The sequence below is a fragment of the Anoplophora glabripennis genome, unplaced genomic scaffold (genome assembly GCF_000390285.2).
Source record: "Anoplophora glabripennis isolate ALB-LARVAE unplaced genomic scaffold, Agla_2.0 scaffold253, whole genome shotgun sequence".
Taxonomy (NCBI): Eukaryota; Metazoa; Arthropoda; class Insecta; order Coleoptera; family Cerambycidae; genus Anoplophora; species Anoplophora glabripennis.
The window spans coordinates 232,864-254,271 of NW_019416337.1; the positions used below are offsets into that span (position 1 = coordinate 232,864).

Consider the following 21,408-nt stretch of genomic DNA (forward strand, 5'->3'; position numbering starts at 1 on the left):
TACATTTATGAAAACATGATTATGTTAATTACATACCTAGTACAGTCCAATGTGTTCGACAACGCACGTAGGGGCAAAAGATAAATATATTTCGAGTATATAAGCTTCGTTAAAACATTTAAATTGCGATTTTTGATATTTCAATCCAGAAAATATTTGTCCTATGCCGTAGTCTAGATAGAAACCTGTAATGTGATGTTTTGTCTCCCATGTTTTGTAAATTTTCTCGAACAGAATATAAAACGAACCAAAACTGTCCGGTTATGGATCGAAACTTAACTTTACATAATAGGACATACGTTGGACATCAAATTCCTGCTGCTTAGCAAATATTTTTGTAAACAACCAAAACTTAATGTTAAATGTAGCAATGAATATAATTTTCTCCTCACCAGATACTGAAGTAAAAATTTATTTTCAATTTGAAGAATGTATCCTTTCGGCAAACGTTATGTTATGTTTTAGTATGGTAATATTTCTGTAGAAATAGGATAAAAAAAACAATTTTTTAAAGTCGATGTTTCGTTTCTTTATTAAAAGGGAAACGTCGATATTCAGTACCTAAGTAAATCGTGCTTTCTTAAATTGGAATTTGGCAGGAATTCTGCCATACTGCTACTAATAGGTGTTAATAAGTAACATTCAAATCGTTTTATTAAATATATACTTATTACTTACAGAAATAGTAATATTTAAGATAAACAAATAGTCAGAACAAATACTAAACGCAAAAATCAACGCAGAGGTTGTGCAAGAAGGAGAGAAATTTCTCGAAACTTCAGTAGAAGTGAATTATATCGTCTGCGTATTTTTTTACTTAACTGTTATTTTTAGTCTGCGGTTTTTGTTAGCCAATAAAAGTAATCCTTACTGAACATTTTAGTAACGAGATTTATTTGTATTTTTTTATTCCACAAGTGAAAACCTGTCAATAAACAGGGAAAAACTGTACTAAAATATAGTTATTTGTAGTACTAGTGTGTTACGGTATATACGCCACGCTGGGAAAAAATACGGTGTTGCCATTTAAAAAAATATCGTTTTAGTAGCTACTGCAGAAATCTGGCAACACTGGAAAGAATTATTTGTAATTTTTTTTAATCAAGTTATTTCATACAACTTTACATTTGGAAGTACTAGTCTATCACTTCAAATAAAAAAGTTGGCCTATGTCAGGTTTTAAAAAAATAGCACTGTATACAACAAAGAACTGAAGGAATTTCAAGATTGGAAAATCAAAGAAGGGGTGAAAGGCGTAAATGAAGATGTCTTGCTGGCTTATTTTTTCAATTTAAGTGAGAAATTAGCTCCATCCACACTGTGGACTAAATATTCCATGTTGAAGTCAACTTACAAGAACATTGAATTTCTAAATTCGGAAGACTAGTGGCATTTTTAAAGCCAAAGTACAAACATTTTCAACCAAAAAATTCAAGGCGTTAGAAAGAGAACAACAAATCGAACAATTTTTGCGTGAAGCCCTAGACGAAGATTATCTTATGAATAAGGTGAGTTCTACTGAATAGTTTAACTGAGTTATATTTATTAAATTTGTTGTTTTTGGTGGAGTTGATATTAGTAGTTTTTGGCGCTTGTCGTTGCGAGGAATTGACGCATCTAAGCATGGACAATATAGATGACAAAGAGTAATATATACACATCATGATTTCAAATACTAAAACGAACAAACCAAGACACTTCGCTGTGTTAAATGAAGGATTTTGTGTTAATCCAATTGAATTAATCAGAAAATATTCTAAGGTAAGGCCTCAAAATGTGCAGCGTAAAAGGTTCTTTTGCAATTTTCAAAAGGGAAAATGCACACGTCAATGTGTTGGTATTAACAAGCTATCAAAAATCCCTAATGTTGTTGCTTGATTTTTGGGCTTGACAGATTCTAATTTATATACAGGGCATGGCTTGCGTCGCGCATCTGCAACTCTCTTGGCCAATGCTGAAGGGGATATTACATCACTCAAACGCCACAGTGGATGGAAGTCATCTACCGTGGCAGAAGGTTGTATAGAAGAGTCTATTTTCAGCAAAATTGATATTGTTAAAAAGATACAAGGGGTGCAGACTCCTGAAGCAAGCACAAGCAAAGAGGCAAGCTGTTCTATAAATTTACCACAATCACAAAATGATTCCAATAATCCTTTGGCATCAAATTACGGCTTTACCATAAATGTTAATGTTAATATTAATAAGTAGGTAGATTGTAAGTTTGTAGCATGTTAGGTTATTTGTTGACTTATACAAGTGTTGGATAAAATAACTTATACAAAGCTAGTTATAAATTAAATGTTTGTGAATGAGCTCAATCTGAATGTCTAAACATATAGTACCAAACCTATTATTAAACGTTTTATCAGCCGGAAATTATTATACATAAAATATCTGTCATTAATCATGAGAAAATATATCCTAACTGAATTAGAAAGTAAACAATAATTGAATTTATTCAATTACCATTCATTGAGTACTAATTACTATACTACGATTTACCGGTATTATCAAGTGTGCTTGAGTTCAGTGAATTGCAAATTCTGACGAACCGCTCTTCTTTAAGATCGATTTCCTTTCCATTCAAGAACAAGGACACCGAGGTCGGTGTTGAATTTCTTAACATAATTTCCAAATATGCAATGTAACTTTGTTTCAATCTAAAACTGTATCATTGCACGCACTGGATTGGACAAGATAGGCCAGTTTCGATACTTGAGAGTTTTTAAGTATTTCTAGAAACATGAAATTTGAGACTTGAGAATTTTTCGTTACATTTAATTCAATCAATCTAGAACGTAGACAAGGTTTTGCAATGTTCATTGTAACCAAATGATTCCTTCTGATGTTGCTAAGATCTAGGAATTTTTTAGTTAACAGTACCAACGGTACAATGTTGCTTGCCAATACTCGTGCCTATACACGTGCCTTGCTCATTTTATCTCTATATGAAATCACTGGCGGATATACTAGGAAACACTGCCACTAAGCAATCCAGTAAGCATTTAATGTCACTGAGTATCTTCGAAATTCTATAAGTGTATTTGATTCTGAATTGTATTTCAATGTAAAAAGATTTCTTCCATTTTATTTGGAAAACGAGCAATTTTCAAATTATTTTTTTAAATCTAATTGCTTACATACCTCAAAAGTGAAATAAATTGACAGTATCTACTTGTAATAAATATTTTTTAATCTGTAGTAATTTTAATGGAAACCAAATATCGGACAAAAATGTGAGCTTTCGAAAAAATTATTAGACAAAAGTTGTTGATTTTGACGAGTTAATATTTCGACACTAATTGTTGGGACAATAACATCTGAAGGCCGAATAAAGAACAAAAATGTGTAAAATTAAGTACCGTTTAACCTATGTTTAAATTTTTTAAGTATAGGGTTATAAATGTGTCCTAAAGGTTAAAAAATAAATAAACCTATTTTAGTAAATTTTATTTTATTTTTATTCTTCAGATCTTTTAGCTGTAAGTATAACTTCTTAAAATTATACGTAATTTACTTTCATTTTTGGAAAGATGTTGAAAATATTCTTATATTTCACAGATCCTTAATAAATGTAACATAATAAAGTATCTATTTTCACTTTCGAAGTGATTTCAATGCGCTTTCAAAGTGAGAGGCCAGCATTTTGGAACGTCGCATATCACTAAATCTTGATAAATGGACGAATAATAATTATGGGAGACACAAGTTTGTTATTAGATACCTTATATAATACACAATGTATTCATTACCCAACACAGGTAACTACAACCTAGGTCAAGCCGGTGATTATGGTTTACTTAAAAATATAGCAATTATGTATGTTTAAGGCTACTTTTTATTTATGTGCGTCTATTTCCATACATACATATCATCGCAACCCATAAAAATCTATACGAATTCTATACGTAAACAAACTAATGTCAAATTGAGTAACAAATAAAATATTTATGTAGTTACAAATTGTTTACCTACACTATTTATACCCATGCGACATCACCGAACCCATATTGTGAAATTGTTTTAGTTATGGGTACCTATACAAAACTAAGAGAAAAAAAATGTTTTTAGTATTGTATTCTTTTTGTGCAATCTTATCTCTTATATGTGATGTTATGTTGATGTAGGCAACTGATTTAAAATTTATTTTAATAGGCATATGTAAAAAAGGTTCTGGTTAAGAATTGTAATATTTTAAGGTCGAGACATTTCTGCAAGGGGATGACTATCCCCTTCCCCCTAAATTAAGTATGTTCCAGAAGCTCTTATAGAATAAAAAATATATTTTTTTTATGTGTAAAGTATCTATCCCTCTCTTTGTCGGTAAGGAACCTGTACGATGCTGTACTGTAAGAAAAATTGGACTTACTTTCACTCGATTTTACTCAATAATGTATCAATTAATTTCTGTCCATACCGGATTGAGTGAAATTTTCTTCTATTAATACGAGTACAACTACAATTTTATAAAATTATCAAAAATGTGTAAAATTATCAAAATGCTCAATATTGACTGAAAATGTACTCAATAATTTCACACAATGGATTCACTTAATACCTTTTTGCTTTCACTCAGACCGATTTGTTTACAGTGCATCATATACAAGGTGTATAGGAAATGATAAGTGTTCTCTCGGAGTTGGATAGGATTCACAAATTTATAAAATTTAATGATATATGTTGATAATTGAATCGAATTTTCGTTATATCCTTTTTATTTGCCGTTAAGTTTTTTGTACCTTTTAAGTGAAAAGGGTGTAGGTACTTGTATGATATTGATACAACTCGTTTTGTGATGAATATGTCAAATAAATAACAGAATTTTGTGTACAATAAAAAAAATATCAGTATTTTTCTTTCAAGTCAACGTAATGAATTGAGAACAAGTAATAAATCTTTCTTTTATTCTACATGTCAATAAAAAGACTAATCTGAAGTAGAGGGGACTTCAAATTAATCATTTTAATGAAATGTAAAATATGAAATGAAGATTTATCGTTTGTTCTCAATTGTCGTGATGACTCGAGAGAAAAATTATTGACATTTTCATTATTTTACAGAAAATTATGTTTGTTATTAGTAGTTTTATGCGACCAATTATTTTCCAATGATTGCCGTTGTAAGTAAACCAATTTTCAAAATATTCGTTATACCTACTATTTGTCCGCCTTATATTGAAGTTTATTTTCCGCTGATGATGGCATAATAGTTGCAACTACTATGACACCGACACTCAGGTTTCTTGATTAGTCAAGACTACCACAGGCGCTATGTCCCCGGCCCTCCAAAATAGCTAAATATTGCAAATTGAATACCTACATTAGTAGAAATAGCCTTAAATAACAGGTTTTACCCAGAATTTATCCAAATTTTATGAAAAACGGAAAAGTTAAAACGATTTTCAATTGTCAACTTCAGAAATTAATAACTAAATATCCGAATGATTTCCCACCATTTGCTGAACGCCCTGTCTTAGAAACAAACCCTAAATGTGACAATCACTACTCCTCCTCTGCCCAATCCGGATCAAAGAATACACAACTGTCGAAAATCTTAAACCTGTTTCTGCTAAAGGAAAGGGTCACTATGATAGAAATCGAATTCTTTGAAAAATATTACTTATTCCACTTTTCATATTTCATATAAGTAAAATTCTTGCTTCAACATGTTAATTTAAAATGTCATTCCAAATGTCATCGCTCTGTATGTCACAGCTAAAACAAATTTTGTAAATAACACCTTATGTAAAAGAAATTAAAACGTTAAAGTTTATATTGACAGTTTTCAAAAAATTTTGAAAAAATGTACGTTGAATAATTCATTTTTTTACTTGACCACCACGATCACTAGATTTCAATCCTAGTGATTTCTTTTCATAAGTTGTTTTCACAGGATGGCTATGCTTTTGTAAATGCACTAAAAAATCCAAAAACAAAGCCAAAATGTAATGAAACAATTAGATTTTTAAGCTCTTTCAAATGAGGTGTCTCTCGAGATTCTTTCGTCGTTTAAAATCATTAAGTACAGAACACTGACATTTGCTACGTTTTTTTTAAATCGTGTACTTTAAATAATAGAAAAATCGATCTTTTCGAACGTTTTTCTTTATACAAAAATAGGAAGAACATTTAATCCTTGTGCCGCATCATAAGAATATACAGTTATATCGGAACATCACGAGTACATGTCAAGAGTGTGAATATCTATTTTACTGTAAAGTATTCTTTTAAAAATTTCAAATAATGTGCAATCAAGAATTGACGATATTTTAATATTTGCAGTTTTTTTTAATTTTTTACATACGGGACAACTTGTAAAAGAAAAGAAAATATTGAGGTTCAAAAATTGGTAACCCATGATATCATTTAGTGGAACAATGCTAATACGATATTTTATGTCCCTTCAAAGCGAAAAAAGAAATTTTAAAAATAACATTTCACTTACCAAAGTATACTGTTTAGTCATGTTGACAGAAAAGTGTGCAAGAAACTGTTCCTTGTATATATAACAACAGACACCAACTAAATAGCAGGTCTTCGTAATCACAACACATTAAGATGCTGCAGGTTGTTGCAGGACTGAAATTCTGCAAATGTTAGTGAACTGCCCCAGAGTCAGGTGCACAAGCATCTCTGCTTTCAAAGGCAGGCTACTCGTAGCTAGTGGTAGGACTTCCCCCTGCGGTTTTTTTATCAGCCTGTGCACTTATTTAGTAGTCGACAATGCAACCAATCCTTTTTTTATTGTAAAATTGCTTGAGATTGCGTGGAAATTGTTTTGTACTTGAGTCGAATTGCCGTGCGTTAAATGCCAGAATGTTGCCATTTGGAGTAGGAAATATTTAATAATTTTATGAGTCAATGACTGAGTTTCCAAACAAAAAATAATTTGTTTATTCAGACACGGTTATTTGAAATTTTATTACCATCGGTCCCGTGTACACTCTCTATACGCCTATCGAATTCATTTCTACTTTTTTATATAAAGTGTGTAGGAGAGGTCGACGTTAACGAACAAATAACATCTACGCGGACATAAGCAACCACCGAATATTGCAAATTGTATGTAGGTGTATTATAGTTAGTGAAATAAAATCACAAACATACATATTTGCGACATATATTTAAACTTTAATAACCATTTTATATACAGGGTGTCCCGGGACTTAAGATAAAATATGTAATAGTGTATTTTACAGGTAAACATGTGACCTGTCTTCCTGTTCTTCTAAAATTTTCTTGATTACTCGTTAATGATAAGTCAAAATTAAACTAAACTAAGTTGGAAACAACAAAACTATACCCCCATTTGCTAAAATATAACCAAATTGGTTTAAATCAAATACATTGTTCAGTTTATGTCACTACATCAATCCCCTTGAACTTTAAAAGTTTTTTTGTAGAAAATTAGTTTAACGTTGTTTGAAAAAAAGTTAAAAACATTTTAATCAAAACAACGTTAATTTAAAGTTCATTAAAAAAATTATAATACAACATTACATTAGTCAAGTGATATCGCCTATCTCTCATTAAAAATGTTTTAATTAAAACACGTTAAAACGTTCTTTGAACAGTACGTTTCAATAAATATCAAATATCTTGCTCAATTATGTCATTGTTTGAGTAGCATCGTCTACTTGAACATAAAATTTCTTAACGATCATTGAAAAAAACGTTAAGAACATCACGTCAATGTGATGGCATCTCTGAACATTATAAATATTATAATAAAAAATCCTTCAAATGCTCTTTATTGAAACGTTTATTTAATGTTCATTGAAAAAACCGTTAAGAACATTACGGGCATTTCAATCAAAAATTGTTCAAATGCTCTTTATTAAACAATAATTTAACATTATTTAAAAAAAAAACGTTAAGAACATCACATCGGTCAGGTAACATCACTTAACATTTCAATCAAAAATCGTATAAACGCTCTTTATTAAAACGTTAATTTAACGTTCTTTGAAAAAAAACCTTAAGAACATCCCATCAATCAGGAAACAACACTGAACATAAGCACGTTAGGAACATCGCATCGGTCAGGTAACGTCACTGAACATTTCAATTAAAAATCGTTCAAATGCTCTTTATTGAAACGATAATTTAATATTTTTTTAAAAAAATGTTAAGAACATCACATCAAACGGTAACAACAATGAACATCAATGACATTTCAATAGAAACTCGCTCAAATGCTCTTTATTGAAACAATAAACAATATTTGAAAAAAAAAAACATTAACATCGGGCGGGTAACATACCTAATTGCACATTTCAATCAAAATCGTTCAAATGCTTTTTACTGAAACGTTAATTTAACGTTCTTTGAAAAAAAAACGTTAAGAACATCACATTTATCAGGTAACAACACTGAATATTACGGACATTTCAATCAAAAATCGTTCAAATAAATCAAAGTGAATTACACTTCGAATATTGATGTAGCCAAGCTACTGGTCTCCCAACAATTCATCGGATATCGATTTATTATTGATATTCTCTAAGAGCAATTCTAAAATGTGCTAAGGCATCATCACCATCATGCATAAATCATGCTTTCAGATGCTTATTTTCTAGTAGAACATTCAATTTGTTTATTAGAAAATATTGGTAATTTTCTTCGTTTAATATGGCAGGTAGAAAAAAAGTCTACATTAAGTCATCATCAACAATGCTAGCCCATAGGTACTGAACTGAACTGCAGTTAATGACAGCGACCTTCTGTAAAACCCCCAATTTTTTCAGATTTTATTTTATGGTTCAGTGGAGTATTCTCAAAAACACAAACTCCCAAATTTTGGTTCCATTTTGATTTATTCTTAAAAAATATAGAATAATCAAGAAAATTCACTGTTTTAAAACTTTAAAAGACTATAGCTCGGAAGGGGTACTTTTTAAGGCACATATTCATAAGACAAAAGTCACCTTTTTATCTTACAATCTACTATATCATTTTTAACCATCAGTCCTCAAAACTGCTTCTTACAATGATGGTCCTCTAAAAAGTTCCGTATCCGTAGTACTTTTTTTATTACTGGCATCTTCACAAATGACTGCAAAAGTTTTGTCGCGAATCAAGCCCTAAAACCAACAGCAAGAACCAGAATCATAATTATGGGGGTCTAGGAGTTTTGATAGCGATCCGCCTCCACAGAGACAAGCCCGATAACAACAAGGACAAGTCAAGATTCCTAATTAATGCTAAAAAAGTGCATTATAAGCCTGTCGTAAATTTTTCGCAAAAATCAAATTGTCTTATATTTAATAAATTGCACCAAAAATGAAGCAGTTGTAGTTTCAAAAGTTTATTTACAAGACGTTCGGTATACAATAATTTTATTTAATTGAATTTTCCACGTTTGAAATGATTTGTTTTACCGGTTACTTTCTACTAAATAATACTATAAATCTTATAAAAGTCATTATACTTATTATCTTTTTTTAACATTTCGAAAGCAAATTCTACTTTCTTCATCGACACAAGTAGGTACTAAATAAAATGTAGCGGTTATAGGCTGATTATTTTAATGTAAGTTGATTATAAACTCAAAACCTGTATTTTGGTTTATATATTTGTTCAAATACTCGTAAAGAAAACAAAATAAAGGGTAAAATATGTATAAACTTACTACCTTGTTGAAAAATTCCTAATTTGTAAGTAAAATACTGATGAGAATTTCATTCACGTCATAGAATTACACAGAAAATTAAAGGCCACAAACAATATTCTAAGAAATGCTAGACGTGACTGACATTCATTGGGACTTCTGTGCGGTTAAAAATGATACTTTAATATTTCTATAGCCCATTAATTCATATATTACAACATGTTTTGTAGGTCATAAGGGTATAAATCCTTTAGATCTATGTGACTGTGTGAAAGTAAAATTGGTGTATTACAATTTTCTATCTGAAACTATTGTGTATCAAATATTTAAAAATAATCTAAATCACACTGTAATATAAAACTGAAATAAATAACGACTTTTATTTGTCCTTCAAATAGATAAAGGTTGTCAAGCCTGTTTTATTGAATTATTATTTAAATCAATTTTGTAAGTTTCAAAATAAAAGCTATTTGACAAAATTTGTTATATAATCATCATACATAGTGTATCAAATATACACAAACTTAACAGAACTAGTTTCTACCAAAAAAATTTAGATTAAGAGAATTGTAACATATTTAAACTACAAGATTCAGATTTACCAGGAACGTTATTGCAAAAATCCGCAACTGACCGTCTTTTAGTTAAGTAGCTATAGAGTAGAATGCGCAAGGCTAGATACTATAACATACATTATTAATTTCAGCCAGAGGTAACAAATCATTGTTTTCTATGGTGTGAAATCCTTGTAAAATCCTTCATGGCAAGTAAATACATTTCTATCTAACAAAATTGAACGAATCCTCTTTAAGTTATAAACATATGAATTAAAATGCAACAAATATATTTATATCATCTAGAAAGCCATATTAAATAATAATCTTTATTAAATAAACTAGTTTTTACAGAAGCCCTAGCGAAGTTATTCCTTTTTATATGATTAAATTTCAGATCCCTTAATATTCCCTAATTTTTGTATTCACAGCACAAAAGGTAAGTACATATACTTTAATTTGAATGCTCACATATTTCACTGTCAATATATCAAAAACTTTGCTTAATGAATCTGTCAAAATCATCGCAATATTTAATATTGTCTATTATCATTCTGAACAGTATTATTCCTAATATTGCCAGGCATTATCTCATATAACCTGACAGCTAAATCATCGGAACTGTGGTGTCGAATAGTTGACTTCCAAAAATGAGCTTCCAAAAGTAAAGAGTACCTAAATAAATGGCACAAATATAATTTTTAATATATAAAATAATATGTATATACATTTAGTGCAATATTTGGTGTTCCTCAAGTTTCCGTTTTGGGCCCTTTGATCTTTAATTTATTAATGACATTGCTGCTAATGTTAATGTGTACTGACTACTCTATGCCAATGACATGAAATTGTTTTCTATTGTGGATGATGATTACAAAAGTGTAGTTACAAAACTACTTTTCGAGATCCCAGGAAAGACACCCCCTACTTTAATTTCTTATTTTGCAAGTTTCCTTAGAAGTTTATTCATCAGGAAAGTTCCATTTGTAGGCGTAGAAATTGTCTCCTAAAAAATGGTGTTGATCCCATGCCACCTTAAAAAAATGTGGCCACTTAAACTCTCCCCAGACATATATAATAATTACTATTTATATTTACTTCTTTTTAAATATATCGTTATAAAAAAATCATATAAATTTATCTTCAAATAATTTGTAAAGTTTAAAAATACTTAATATACAGCTTCTATACAACTGCAATATAATCGTATTAAAATTTGTAGCAAAAGCAATTCCTATGATAATTCGGGAGGCCACAATCTCAATGAATTTGGTCCACCCGTACATGCCCATAAGTTGACCAATAAATATGTTTAATTATGGAAAGCAGATGCTTTAAAAAACTTGTTATTGAGTTATTTAAAAGTGTAGGTCGTGTGTGTTTCTCTTTTAATTTAATCTATGCGAGACGTTGTGGATTTAATATAGACATATGTGGTGCGTAGAAAGTAAAATCTGTTCGTTTAACGCTCTCGCTTTTTAAATCAAGTACCTACCCAGTTTAGGATCAAAATTAGAAATTTTGTCTAATATCCAACTGTTATTCTTTCGTTTTGACGTACAAGAACAATTTCACAAGAAAATGCATCCCAAACTAATTACAAACACTTATAAGCAGTTATAGCCTTATATACAGTTTTTTTCATAAAATATTAATGGAAACTGATAATCAACAAACATTTGATAGTATATTATCATTTAGAAATATTCCCTGCAACAGATTTTGTGCCAATTCAAATTCTACAAATTTTCATATTTAAAAAAAAAACTATTTCTCTTATTGTTTCTACCGATCACTGCACATCAGAAACTTTCTGGCGACTATCAATTAAATAAACGGTAGTAATCTATACAGGTTCGGAAAGTACCGATGGTCCATCTGCCGTTACGTGTGAGAGCGATAAAGTAAGACATAGAAATCCATGCAATAGAGAAGGATGGCTATAATGAAGGCGTCTCATAGTTACCGCCCGTTTCGCCCTTCCACAAATAAGACCCACTTCTTATGTGAAATTCTTTATTATGCTTAAAGGTCTTTTTAGTCAGGACACAATTGTTAGAATGTGCAAGTCTTGTATATTTTGGAAAAATTTGCATGTGTAAAATTAAGAACATGTGGCGTCATGCAAAGTCTTGACAGGACGCAAAACGTTTGATGAAAAATTAGATCAAATGGTAGACGTCCACCGTAATTCGGGATAGTTGGCAATGTCGAAGGACACTAGCTCTAGTTTCATTTTCATCTGGCAATATAGCCCCATGTTGGGCGCCATGTCGCGGAACGCTATATTGGTCTCTTCCATGATTAAGGCCCTATGTTGGTCGCCTGGTTGGGCTACGAGGTAGGTCGGTTGTCTATCTCGGGTGGCGGCTGCACGACGCGGATGCGCTTCTTGCTGGGTCGGTCTCCGGTGCCTGCTCGGGGGCTGGAGATTTCCGATCCTCCGCCATCGTTCTGAGTTCAATGAGCCCTGGTAGAAATTCCAGGATCTATCTGTGTTGTTTGTTGTGACCGAATCGGCCGTTGGAGCACTTCACTAATTTGGTTTCTGCTTAGGACTTTGGAAACGTGGTTCGGGCTTTTGTGTCACCCTGTATGCACTTGGTTCGGGTCTGATACCTTAATGTCTGAAAATCACTTTCTTGGTCCACTATCGTTTATTCACTATGTACGCACTCCTTGGAGTGCGGGTACTGAAGCTTTTAGGAAGTTTGGAGTTGACTGACAGCGTTAGAATTCGAAGTTTGTGTATTTTTTGCTGAGAAATAATAATTCGAGAATAAAGTAAACAGTATAATATCATTTATTTGAATACTGCTTGATAGTACAGAATGCTATAGGTGCGAATTCTTTTGAAACGGCGAGTGATATATTGCAATTGGCGCGGGTGCACGTTCAATCGCTGTCAGGGTGAATCCCGCTAAAACCGCTGCTGGTGGTTTGATTCAATGACACGTCGCTTCGGCTCGCGACGTTTGCATTTTTGCCTGATCTGGTCGCTCGGCAGTGGCTTCTTAAACTGAATAAATTTAATTCCGACCCGCAGGTCTTGCGGGAGACAGATTTGATGTCGATCCATCCTCTTTTTGAAAGTGGTATGAAAAAAATGTATTTGCCTCGTTCCTCGTTGGCGGTCTCAGGGTTTTGGCCCTGACAGCTACGCCTGCTCGAGATCGTCTCGTTGGCTCAACGGCGACGGTAAAGATTTAGAAAGGTCGGTGAATTTATTGGAAAGATCGGCGATTTTTGTAATTGTCTAGTGCCATTCGGATGGTGCGGCGGCCGTCTGGATAAATATCAGGCGTTCGTAGCGTCTGGAGAGCCTCGAGCCCAATTTCGAAACAACCGTGAATTTTGGAAATTAAGGGTTACAGTTCACAGCCCTCCAGGTGGTTGTGCTGAGAAACACACGATTAGAGAAAAGCCACCTGCCATGTCAGTAAGTTTTCTCTATAATTATGGCAATTTTGATTTTTAGAAATTTGTTAAATATAGTCATGTTCTAAACATTTTATGCCACCTTGGTCACCAAAATTTGTTTAAAATTTCTTTAATTTGCAACCAATTTTAAATTTTATTCAATAGAGTGTTAAGAGAATCTTTTTATTATATTATCTTTATAAAGGAATTTTAAAACTCAAATTGCCAATTTACTGAATACTTAACCTAAAATCAAAAACTACAGAAATCATAAGTACAAAATCTTTTTTCCGACTTATGTTCTTCCAAACTTCAATAATGTAACCGTACTTTAGCAAATTAATACCATCTTAGAAATATTATACTTGTGAGTATTAATGACTTTTATTTCTAACATATATAATTCACAAAATTCTTTTCATTTAAAAAATATTTATTCAAAAATTCGAGTATCATCTTCATAAATAAAAAACCTACAGACTGAAGATAATAAAATCAACATTTAATATAAATAAAATGTAAAAATATATTTTATTATAGTATAAATATCACATATAAAACATTACAAAACTATTATACAGACGTACTTTCACATATATTTTTAAAAGTTTTATTTCTAAGAAGCGCGTAACAGTTAACTTCTTTATTGAAACCCAACACATTCACTGTAACATACATGATCCATACTACGCTTTCTTATTTAAAAAGAAAGAGTTGCAATAATATTCACCAAAGGTAAAGAGTATTACTTTTCTGCCATATTGCCAAAGTAAAATTTTAGACTCTTCTTCAATAAAGTTGCTCAAATTTAGCAATAATCACTATTGATTTAATTTCTTTTTTAATTCCACAATCATAGACATTGAATAAGTTCTTGCTGTTTGCCAACAGATGGCGCTATCAGAACTGCAAGTGTGTAGTTTAAGATGGTAATCCATCTATAAAGAAGTACTATAAGGATAAGCAAGCTTGAAATTCAGTGTGTTATTTCGCCGAAGTATAAACTACTTTTTTTTCATATATGTCGAATAAAGAATATTTGCGGAGAATTTTACTGCATTTTATTAAAAATGCGTATTAAATGAAGCATTATTTTTCACGGAAAGAGCGAACTTATTCAAGTTCCAATAGTATTTTTTCAATCTGAAATAGTGACCGCTACAGCGATATTTTAACTTTATTATAAAATAAGAAAATGAGTAATCATCTTGTCACAATGAAGTTGCCAGTATTTTTTAGTTTATCTTATAAGCTAAACATATGAAATATCGCGGCATAATTTAGCAGCAAATATCAATACAAAAAAATATAATTATATATAAAAAACATACATATGTATATTAGGGCGGCCCAAACAAAAAAATTTTTTTTCGTGTCTTGTGAAAATGTTAGTTTATCATGTTTTAAATGCCCCCTCTAAAAATCAGCTAAAAAAATTTTTTTAGAGGTCGCTCAAGATTTTTTAAAATTTCCAAAATCGTCAAAAATTTAATCATTTTCTAGGTTGAAAAAAATCTCGATTCTGAAAATTTCAAATAGATATTTTAATTTCTAAAGGTCACTCATAATTATTTTAACTTTCAAAGTAGCGTACCTATGTTTTCGAGCGACCTCTAATAATAAATATCAATGAACTAATAATTTTTTTTTATTGAATTTGATGAACAAAAGAATAGAAAAATCACGAGACTTAAATTTTAAAAAATTAACAAATTATAAATATTTGATACTCAGTGCGGTAGTAAATTTTGCCTCGAGAAATTTTTTAAGTGTTGTGAATTGTGATTTATTTCTATTCTTTTGTTCATCAAATTCAATAAAAAAATTATTAGTTCGTTGATATTTATTTTTAGATGTCGCTCAAAAACATTTTAGGTACACTACTTTTAAAGTTAAATAATTATGAGTGACCTTTAAAAATTAAAATATCGATTTGAAATTTTCAAAATCCAGATTTTTTTCAACTTAGAAAATGATAAAATAACGAGCAAAAAAAATTCAATTTTTGACGAGTGGAAATTTTTAAAAATCTTGAGTGACCTCTTAAAAATTTTTTTTTGAGCAGATTTATTAAGGTGGCTGTTAAAACATGATAAACTAACATATTTTCACAAGAGGCACGAAAAAAAAATATTCGTTTTTTTGGGCCACCCTAGTATATATTTAAAAATCCTGCTTCTCAAATAAAGAAGTTACGAAAGAAAGCAAGGCAATGTCTATGCGTAGCACATCATATTCGATGCATATACCAATATGTTTTCCAGAAATGACAGTTAAAATTAAAGTAATCATTATAATTAAGGGCACATTTTAACTAATATTTACAAATTTTAATTTACCAGTTCATTTTTCGTAGGCGCCCTTAACTAACAAAGAAGAAACTCATACATGACGCACAGCCTATACGTTATTATCTGTAATCCTACATAGGCAAGTCTCGGTTTAAAAATTGATCCGGTTTCCGATATTGTTCATTACATTTTATTCATCCAGCATGTTAACACTAGTAGATCAACAATAAACAACTTAAAAGTAGTGTTTAATGCATGTTTGATCACAAAATCGTTGTTAATATCCAATGCAAAGTTTTCTCTATTGACTAGATCGGTTTTATAAAATACTATTCTATTCAGTACACTTAACCGTAATTTTTGATAACCATATAGTGCTATGTAATTTATATATACAATATATTTCTACATTGAAACTTTTTAAATCAAGGCTTGCCTATACAGTTTTCTAAATATATTTAAAAAAAAAATAGAGAGAAGTAATGAGTAAATACAATGGAGATTCAAAAAAAAAACAATAATCCGTATTATTTGGACGGAAATTCGGTTACGCTAGAATAATATTTGATCTTTTTCTGTACATTAAAATTATAAAATAGATTAATATGTAATTATAAAAATTTGTCTGCAAAGTACGCCTTCAGTGTAACAAGTCCTCCAAATTTTAGACCTACTAAATCCATAAAGTTTATTTTATATGTCAATAAAAATATTCCAATTATTAAAAAATTCTATACACTAACTGCATTGAGAAGTTGTAGAAAAAACGTACTTGTCTACAATTTGAGTAAAAGTTCGTTTTCCAATTGTAGTATTAACCACTTGTATACTCTTAAATAACTGATCTGAAGACGTATCTTCAGGCAAATGTGTAAGGAATTGTGCCCCATGTAAAAAATCCATTTCCATTAAGACATCTTGATTCAAATGTAAAATACCTGAAATAAAGGTACAACTGAAAAAATTTATAACATCCTCTTCAACAGCAATGCAGCAACTTGCATGAAAATGTAATTTCTTTTGCAACTGCATAAATTTGTAGTTCATAACTAACAGCAATTAAACAGTGGTAAAAATTTCTTTAATGCTACAAATTATATACTTAGATGTTTAAAAACATATAAAATTTTAAATTATGTCACGTGATCAAGAACGTACTGTGACGTCATTTAGTGCGATCGAGAACACAACCTGCTTCTTGGTCATCTGCCGTCTAGTCTACAATTATCTTGCTGATGACAGAGCTTAATCTAAAAAACGCGCATGCAAGGAGCCTCGCAACACATGAATTTGGCTATTTGTAGACTCTTATAACTTGCTATTTTTATTCCGTCGGTCCGACCTGTCTGTGACAACTTCTCGATTCTCGATCGCACTAAATGACGTCACGAATTAGCGCGGCAACAAGCACTTATTTAAAACATTTATTTTGCGCGTCGAATTTTAATAATTATTAATTCCTCAAAAGACATTGCTAATATTTTCACAACATGATTATATAAGGTCATAGATTATTTCCAGACAATTAAAAAATAGATACAAATTGTATGAACAACTTTTCTAGTCAAATACATATATCAATAAAAATTCTTTTGAACTGATTTATTAATTAGAGACAATTTATTTTAAACCCACCTAGAATCTTTTGGTAAAAAAATCATATGACAAAAATTTAAAAATACTATCTTGGAATAAGGCCTGTAATTTAAAAAGAAAAATAAATATATATTAAGTGCAAATGCAGAATAAAGACACCCTAGTGAAATTATATATATTTGACGTTTTATTATTTTTTGCAATATTACATTTAAATCTATTAGGGCTGAAATGGACTCATTTAGCAATTTTTGTTCTAAATTCATCAAAAAACTGCTTACAATTTTAACACTTCCTGCAAAAATTAAGCATTTTTTGAGGTTTAAAAATGCTGAAAAAAAATTATAAACTCTTGAGTTTGACATTTATCAATCGCTCGCCATAACAACAATGAGTTTGACAATCGACAGCATGCAGGGTTCTATGGTGTTACACCGCTGAAGATTGTTGTTTGCGATTTGACCATATAATTCAATCTCGTTTATTTTGAAAAGTGCTTGCTAAATTTAGATGAAATTTTCAGAATCTACGTAGTTCAAGTATTATTTTGCAAAATTAAAAAAAAATACTGAAAATTAACATTTACTAAATGAGCCATTTTTTCCATTTTCTAGTAGCAAGTTTTACAAAATATGGAAATAAGCCATTTTTTCTGAATCTCAACTAAACTACATATTTTCAAAGTATGTGTGTAATATTTTCGCAAAATGTCCACTTACCTAAAGCTGTTCGAAAAATAAACTCAAATCCATCCCTGAGAAAAATATCCCAAACTCGGCAGGCAATATCAAGTGGCATGGCTTTTGCAAATATTGTATAGATCCAGTCTAATAAATACAGATCGGGTGTAAGTCCAGACTTTTCAAAATGAGAGTATAATTTAGGCAAGTTAAATTTAAACACTTCATTGTACGCATCGTAATATGCTTGCATCTGTGCTTGATTCAATGTAAAGGCAGACAAATGTAGTGGCTGGTTTAGTAAATTTGCAAAACATATGAAAGCGTCAAACGGTTCCATATTCAGTATTAGAATTGCCGCTATGTAAGACATTCCTTGTACATAGCCGACATCTGGCCTGTAACACACATAAGCAGCTAATAATGAGTGTAAAGTTTCAGAATATGGACCCCCCTCTTGAAATATACAGAGATGCGGAAATGTCCTCGATATATCTAATTGGATTACATCCATGCTGCTTTCTGGATCGACATTTGAATCACATTTGGGTGGTTCTGGACTGTTTAACCTATTTTGAGCACGACAGAGGCATATTTCATACAACTGGGACGTCACGTTTAGTTCGTTACCTATAGCCAAACGCCAAACCTTTCCTCTTACACTAGATGGAAGACCTTGCCACCACAGCTCTTGAGTTTTTTTATTTGTTCGCCTACAATTTAGAAGATAGAAGTCAATTACAGGTTTAGACCAAATTTTCAATTGATTTTATTTTCAACTATTGGATTTGACATAGTTTTCAAAAAAAAAACAAAATTAGATTACTGTGGTACAAGGCGTCGCCAATAAAATAAAATTTTGTACTGATCGATTTTCAAAAAATTTGACTGCCAATTGTTTTTCTTAAAAAAAATTAATGCCAAATAACATACACTATAATACATCACTTACATAGTCTCCCAATTTGGAAGAACTTGTTGAATAAAATGTTTAGTTGAGGTGGCTTGTTGCTCTTCAAGCTGCAATTGCAATTTCTGTTGTTTCTGTTTTGCCGCAGTGCTTTTTGCCTCCTTCCTTTTGGCAGCTGCAATAATAGCTTTATATTCCTCTCTATGTCTTTGTTCTTCTTCCAGTGCTTTTGCTGGTAAACTAGAAGGCCTAAATAAACCTAGTTTATAAAAGAATATACCTAATAATAGTAACTAATCACCTTTCATGTTGTATCAAAGCCGAAGAGCTAGCTACTACACGGACTGGAGAATTTGAAGTACTATTAGAATGCTTGCTGAATAATTTCCAAACACTACTGTTATAATTATTTATATCATTTGTTCCTGACTTCCAAGAAAATACATTTCTGTAAGAAAATGTAGCATTAACAAAGCATAAGCAAAAAATACGTGAAGTAATATCTATAATTTCTCTCTGTACTCTTTGCTGTTTCCTGTTGTTGCAACTATTACAAATGAATGCTGATAATATGAAAATTTCATTCCGCACACGAAACAATAACCCAAAACATACCCAGAAGACTTATAATCAGAAGAGAACCATAATTTAAACTATAAATTAACATCTCCAGAAACTCACCTTGTAAAGAAATTTGTAATACTCTTTTTCCTTGTTTTCCCACTAGTAATGTCAAAACTATGTAAAGATCTATCTTCAGAACCTAATAAACTTCCTGATGGAGAAGGGTCACTTATACCACTCAAAGTCGAAACTGTAGAGATTGTACTTGAAAATGACCCAGCTTCAGTACGCTTATGTCCAGATTTCTTTGAGTTGTTAAATTCGATATTACACCTTTTATCTAATTCCAGATCTTCTTTGTTAAAATTGCCGCTTATATCTTCCGAATCTACATTAGGCCTTTTCGATAAAACATCTATTTTTTCAACTAAATGTAACTGCTTCGTCACCGGGCTATAAGCTAATGATATGTTCTGTAACGCTTCATTTAAAGTAAACTTATTTTTGACGTTACTATTTCCTACATCACAATTACTATGTCTTAATTGAGTATTCTTGCATACATTTGATACTACACTTTTTGTAGAACTATCTGGACTTAACTCATTACTTTTTATTTTATCACATCTTTCAGGCCAGGTTTTAAACCACATATCATTCGTAGGTGAATGTGGAGGGCTGTTATGAATTAATAATTTGCTATTAACATCACAATTATCTATAAAATGTAAATTATCTCTTAATTTATTAGTATTATCATCCCAACAATCTGGCAGACTTTGGCTCCTTGTATCATAGTTATTTGATGAAGTAGAATCATTAAAGAGACGTTCTTTATAGCCAGAAAGCGAATCTTTTGCACTATTTATATTTTTAATTAAAGGTTCTTTAATTTTCGAAGAATTATGACCTCTTTTTTCGTTCAACAAATGTGTATGTCTCTCTGAACTTTCATTGTGTGTGCCATTTATTTCCGAACTCAAAGTTTTCATTCTCATCAGTACTATTATGTTACTACAGAATAAATACGTTATAAAACTTAAAATTATAAATAAATAAGTAATTAGTTTTTATAAATTAACACCAACAAAACAAACAGCGCCATTTTGAGTTATATTTTTTTAGTGTTTTCTGTTTTGGAATTGTTGGTAATGGTCTTCAAATGGCAGTGTTGCCATCACATTAAATTTGAAAATTTTTAAATATAAAGCGGGATTTATATAAAATACAGCCGATTATTTTTTCGCAGTTCTCTCAGCACTATTCTAAAAAGCGAAAAGTACAAAATATTCAAATTGTATGACAAAAAATATTATCTTGATATAATCTTAAATAACTTGTCAGAACTATATTCTCTATGGATGCCATTATTTAAAAATGAACTATAAAACATACTGTAGAATTAAATAATTAGTCAAACAAAATGTTTTCTTTTAAATTCGTTGTTTTGTTAAGCTAAATACTAATCAATATTTGTAAAATTTTTATTTCACTTTTTATTTCATATATAGGGTGTCGCGCTTTAATGTGATACAAGCCTGTATCTTCTTTACTTTTTGGCCGATTTCAAAATTTTTTTTTTTAGAATGTAGCACAAAACAAAACTCTAACTGTGATACTGCTGTTTTTATTAATGCAATACTCGGCCAACTAGGACACGTTTTTTTGACGTCAAAACAGCTAATTGGTATTAGTGATTCTTTTTTAAAGAACAAATTATGTATATAATTATGTATTCTCATTCAACTTCCCTTAAAACGTCTTATCATCAAATTTCATCA

The 21,408-nt window shown here is 30.8% G+C and overlaps 2 protein-coding genes across 3 annotated transcripts in view; both read right to left on the bottom strand.

The window, feature by feature from the left end:
• LOC108912991 (facilitated trehalose transporter Tret1) overlaps positions 1-6,695 on the bottom strand; it is a 52,915-nt gene extending 46,220 nt beyond the window's left edge. Inside the window, exon 1 of the mRNA XM_018718434.1 lies at positions 6,448-6,695. Coding sequence (XP_018573950.1) covers positions 6,448-6,468 — 21 coding nt within the window. The 5' untranslated portion in view covers positions 6,469-6,695. The remainder of the gene's footprint in view (positions 1-6,447) is intronic.
• Positions 6,696-15,707: 9,012 nt separating this feature from the next.
• Positions 15,708-20,725, bottom strand: LOC108913000 (TBC1 domain family member 14-like). 2 transcript variants are annotated; one of them, XM_018718450.2, is made up of 5 exons: positions 19,745-20,725; positions 19,365-19,511; positions 19,106-19,303; positions 18,193-18,866; positions 15,708-16,815 (listed from the first exon to the last, which is right to left on the bottom strand). In XM_018718450.2, exons 1-5 carry the CDS (start codon positions 20,623-20,625, stop codon positions 16,616-16,618), a joined length of 2,100 nt encoding a protein of 699 aa, XP_018573966.1. In that variant the 5' UTR covers positions 20,626-20,725; the 3' UTR covers positions 15,708-16,615. The 2 variants fall into 2 exon arrangements, with proteins under 2 accessions (XP_018573966.1, XP_018573965.1); XM_018718449.2 differs by having other exon boundaries at positions 19,106-19,312.
• Between the last annotated feature and the right edge of the window lie 683 nt (positions 20,726-21,408).

What these genes read in the sequence shown, in the direction of transcription:
- LOC108913000 (XM_018718449.2), bottom strand. Translation starts at nt 20,625, where the DNA reads ATGAGAATGAAAACTTTGAGTTCGGAAATAAATGGCACACACAATGAA. An exon ending in ATTACAAATTTCTTTACAAG is followed by an intron (nt 19,512 to 19,744) that starts GTGAGTTTCTGG and finishes ATTTTCTTACAG; the next exon opens with AAATGTATTTTCTTGGAAGT. An exon ending in GCTTTGATACAACATGAAAG is followed by an intron (nt 19,313 to 19,364) that starts GTGATTAGTTAC and finishes AGGTTTATTTAG; the next exon opens with GCCTTCTAGTTTACCAGCAA.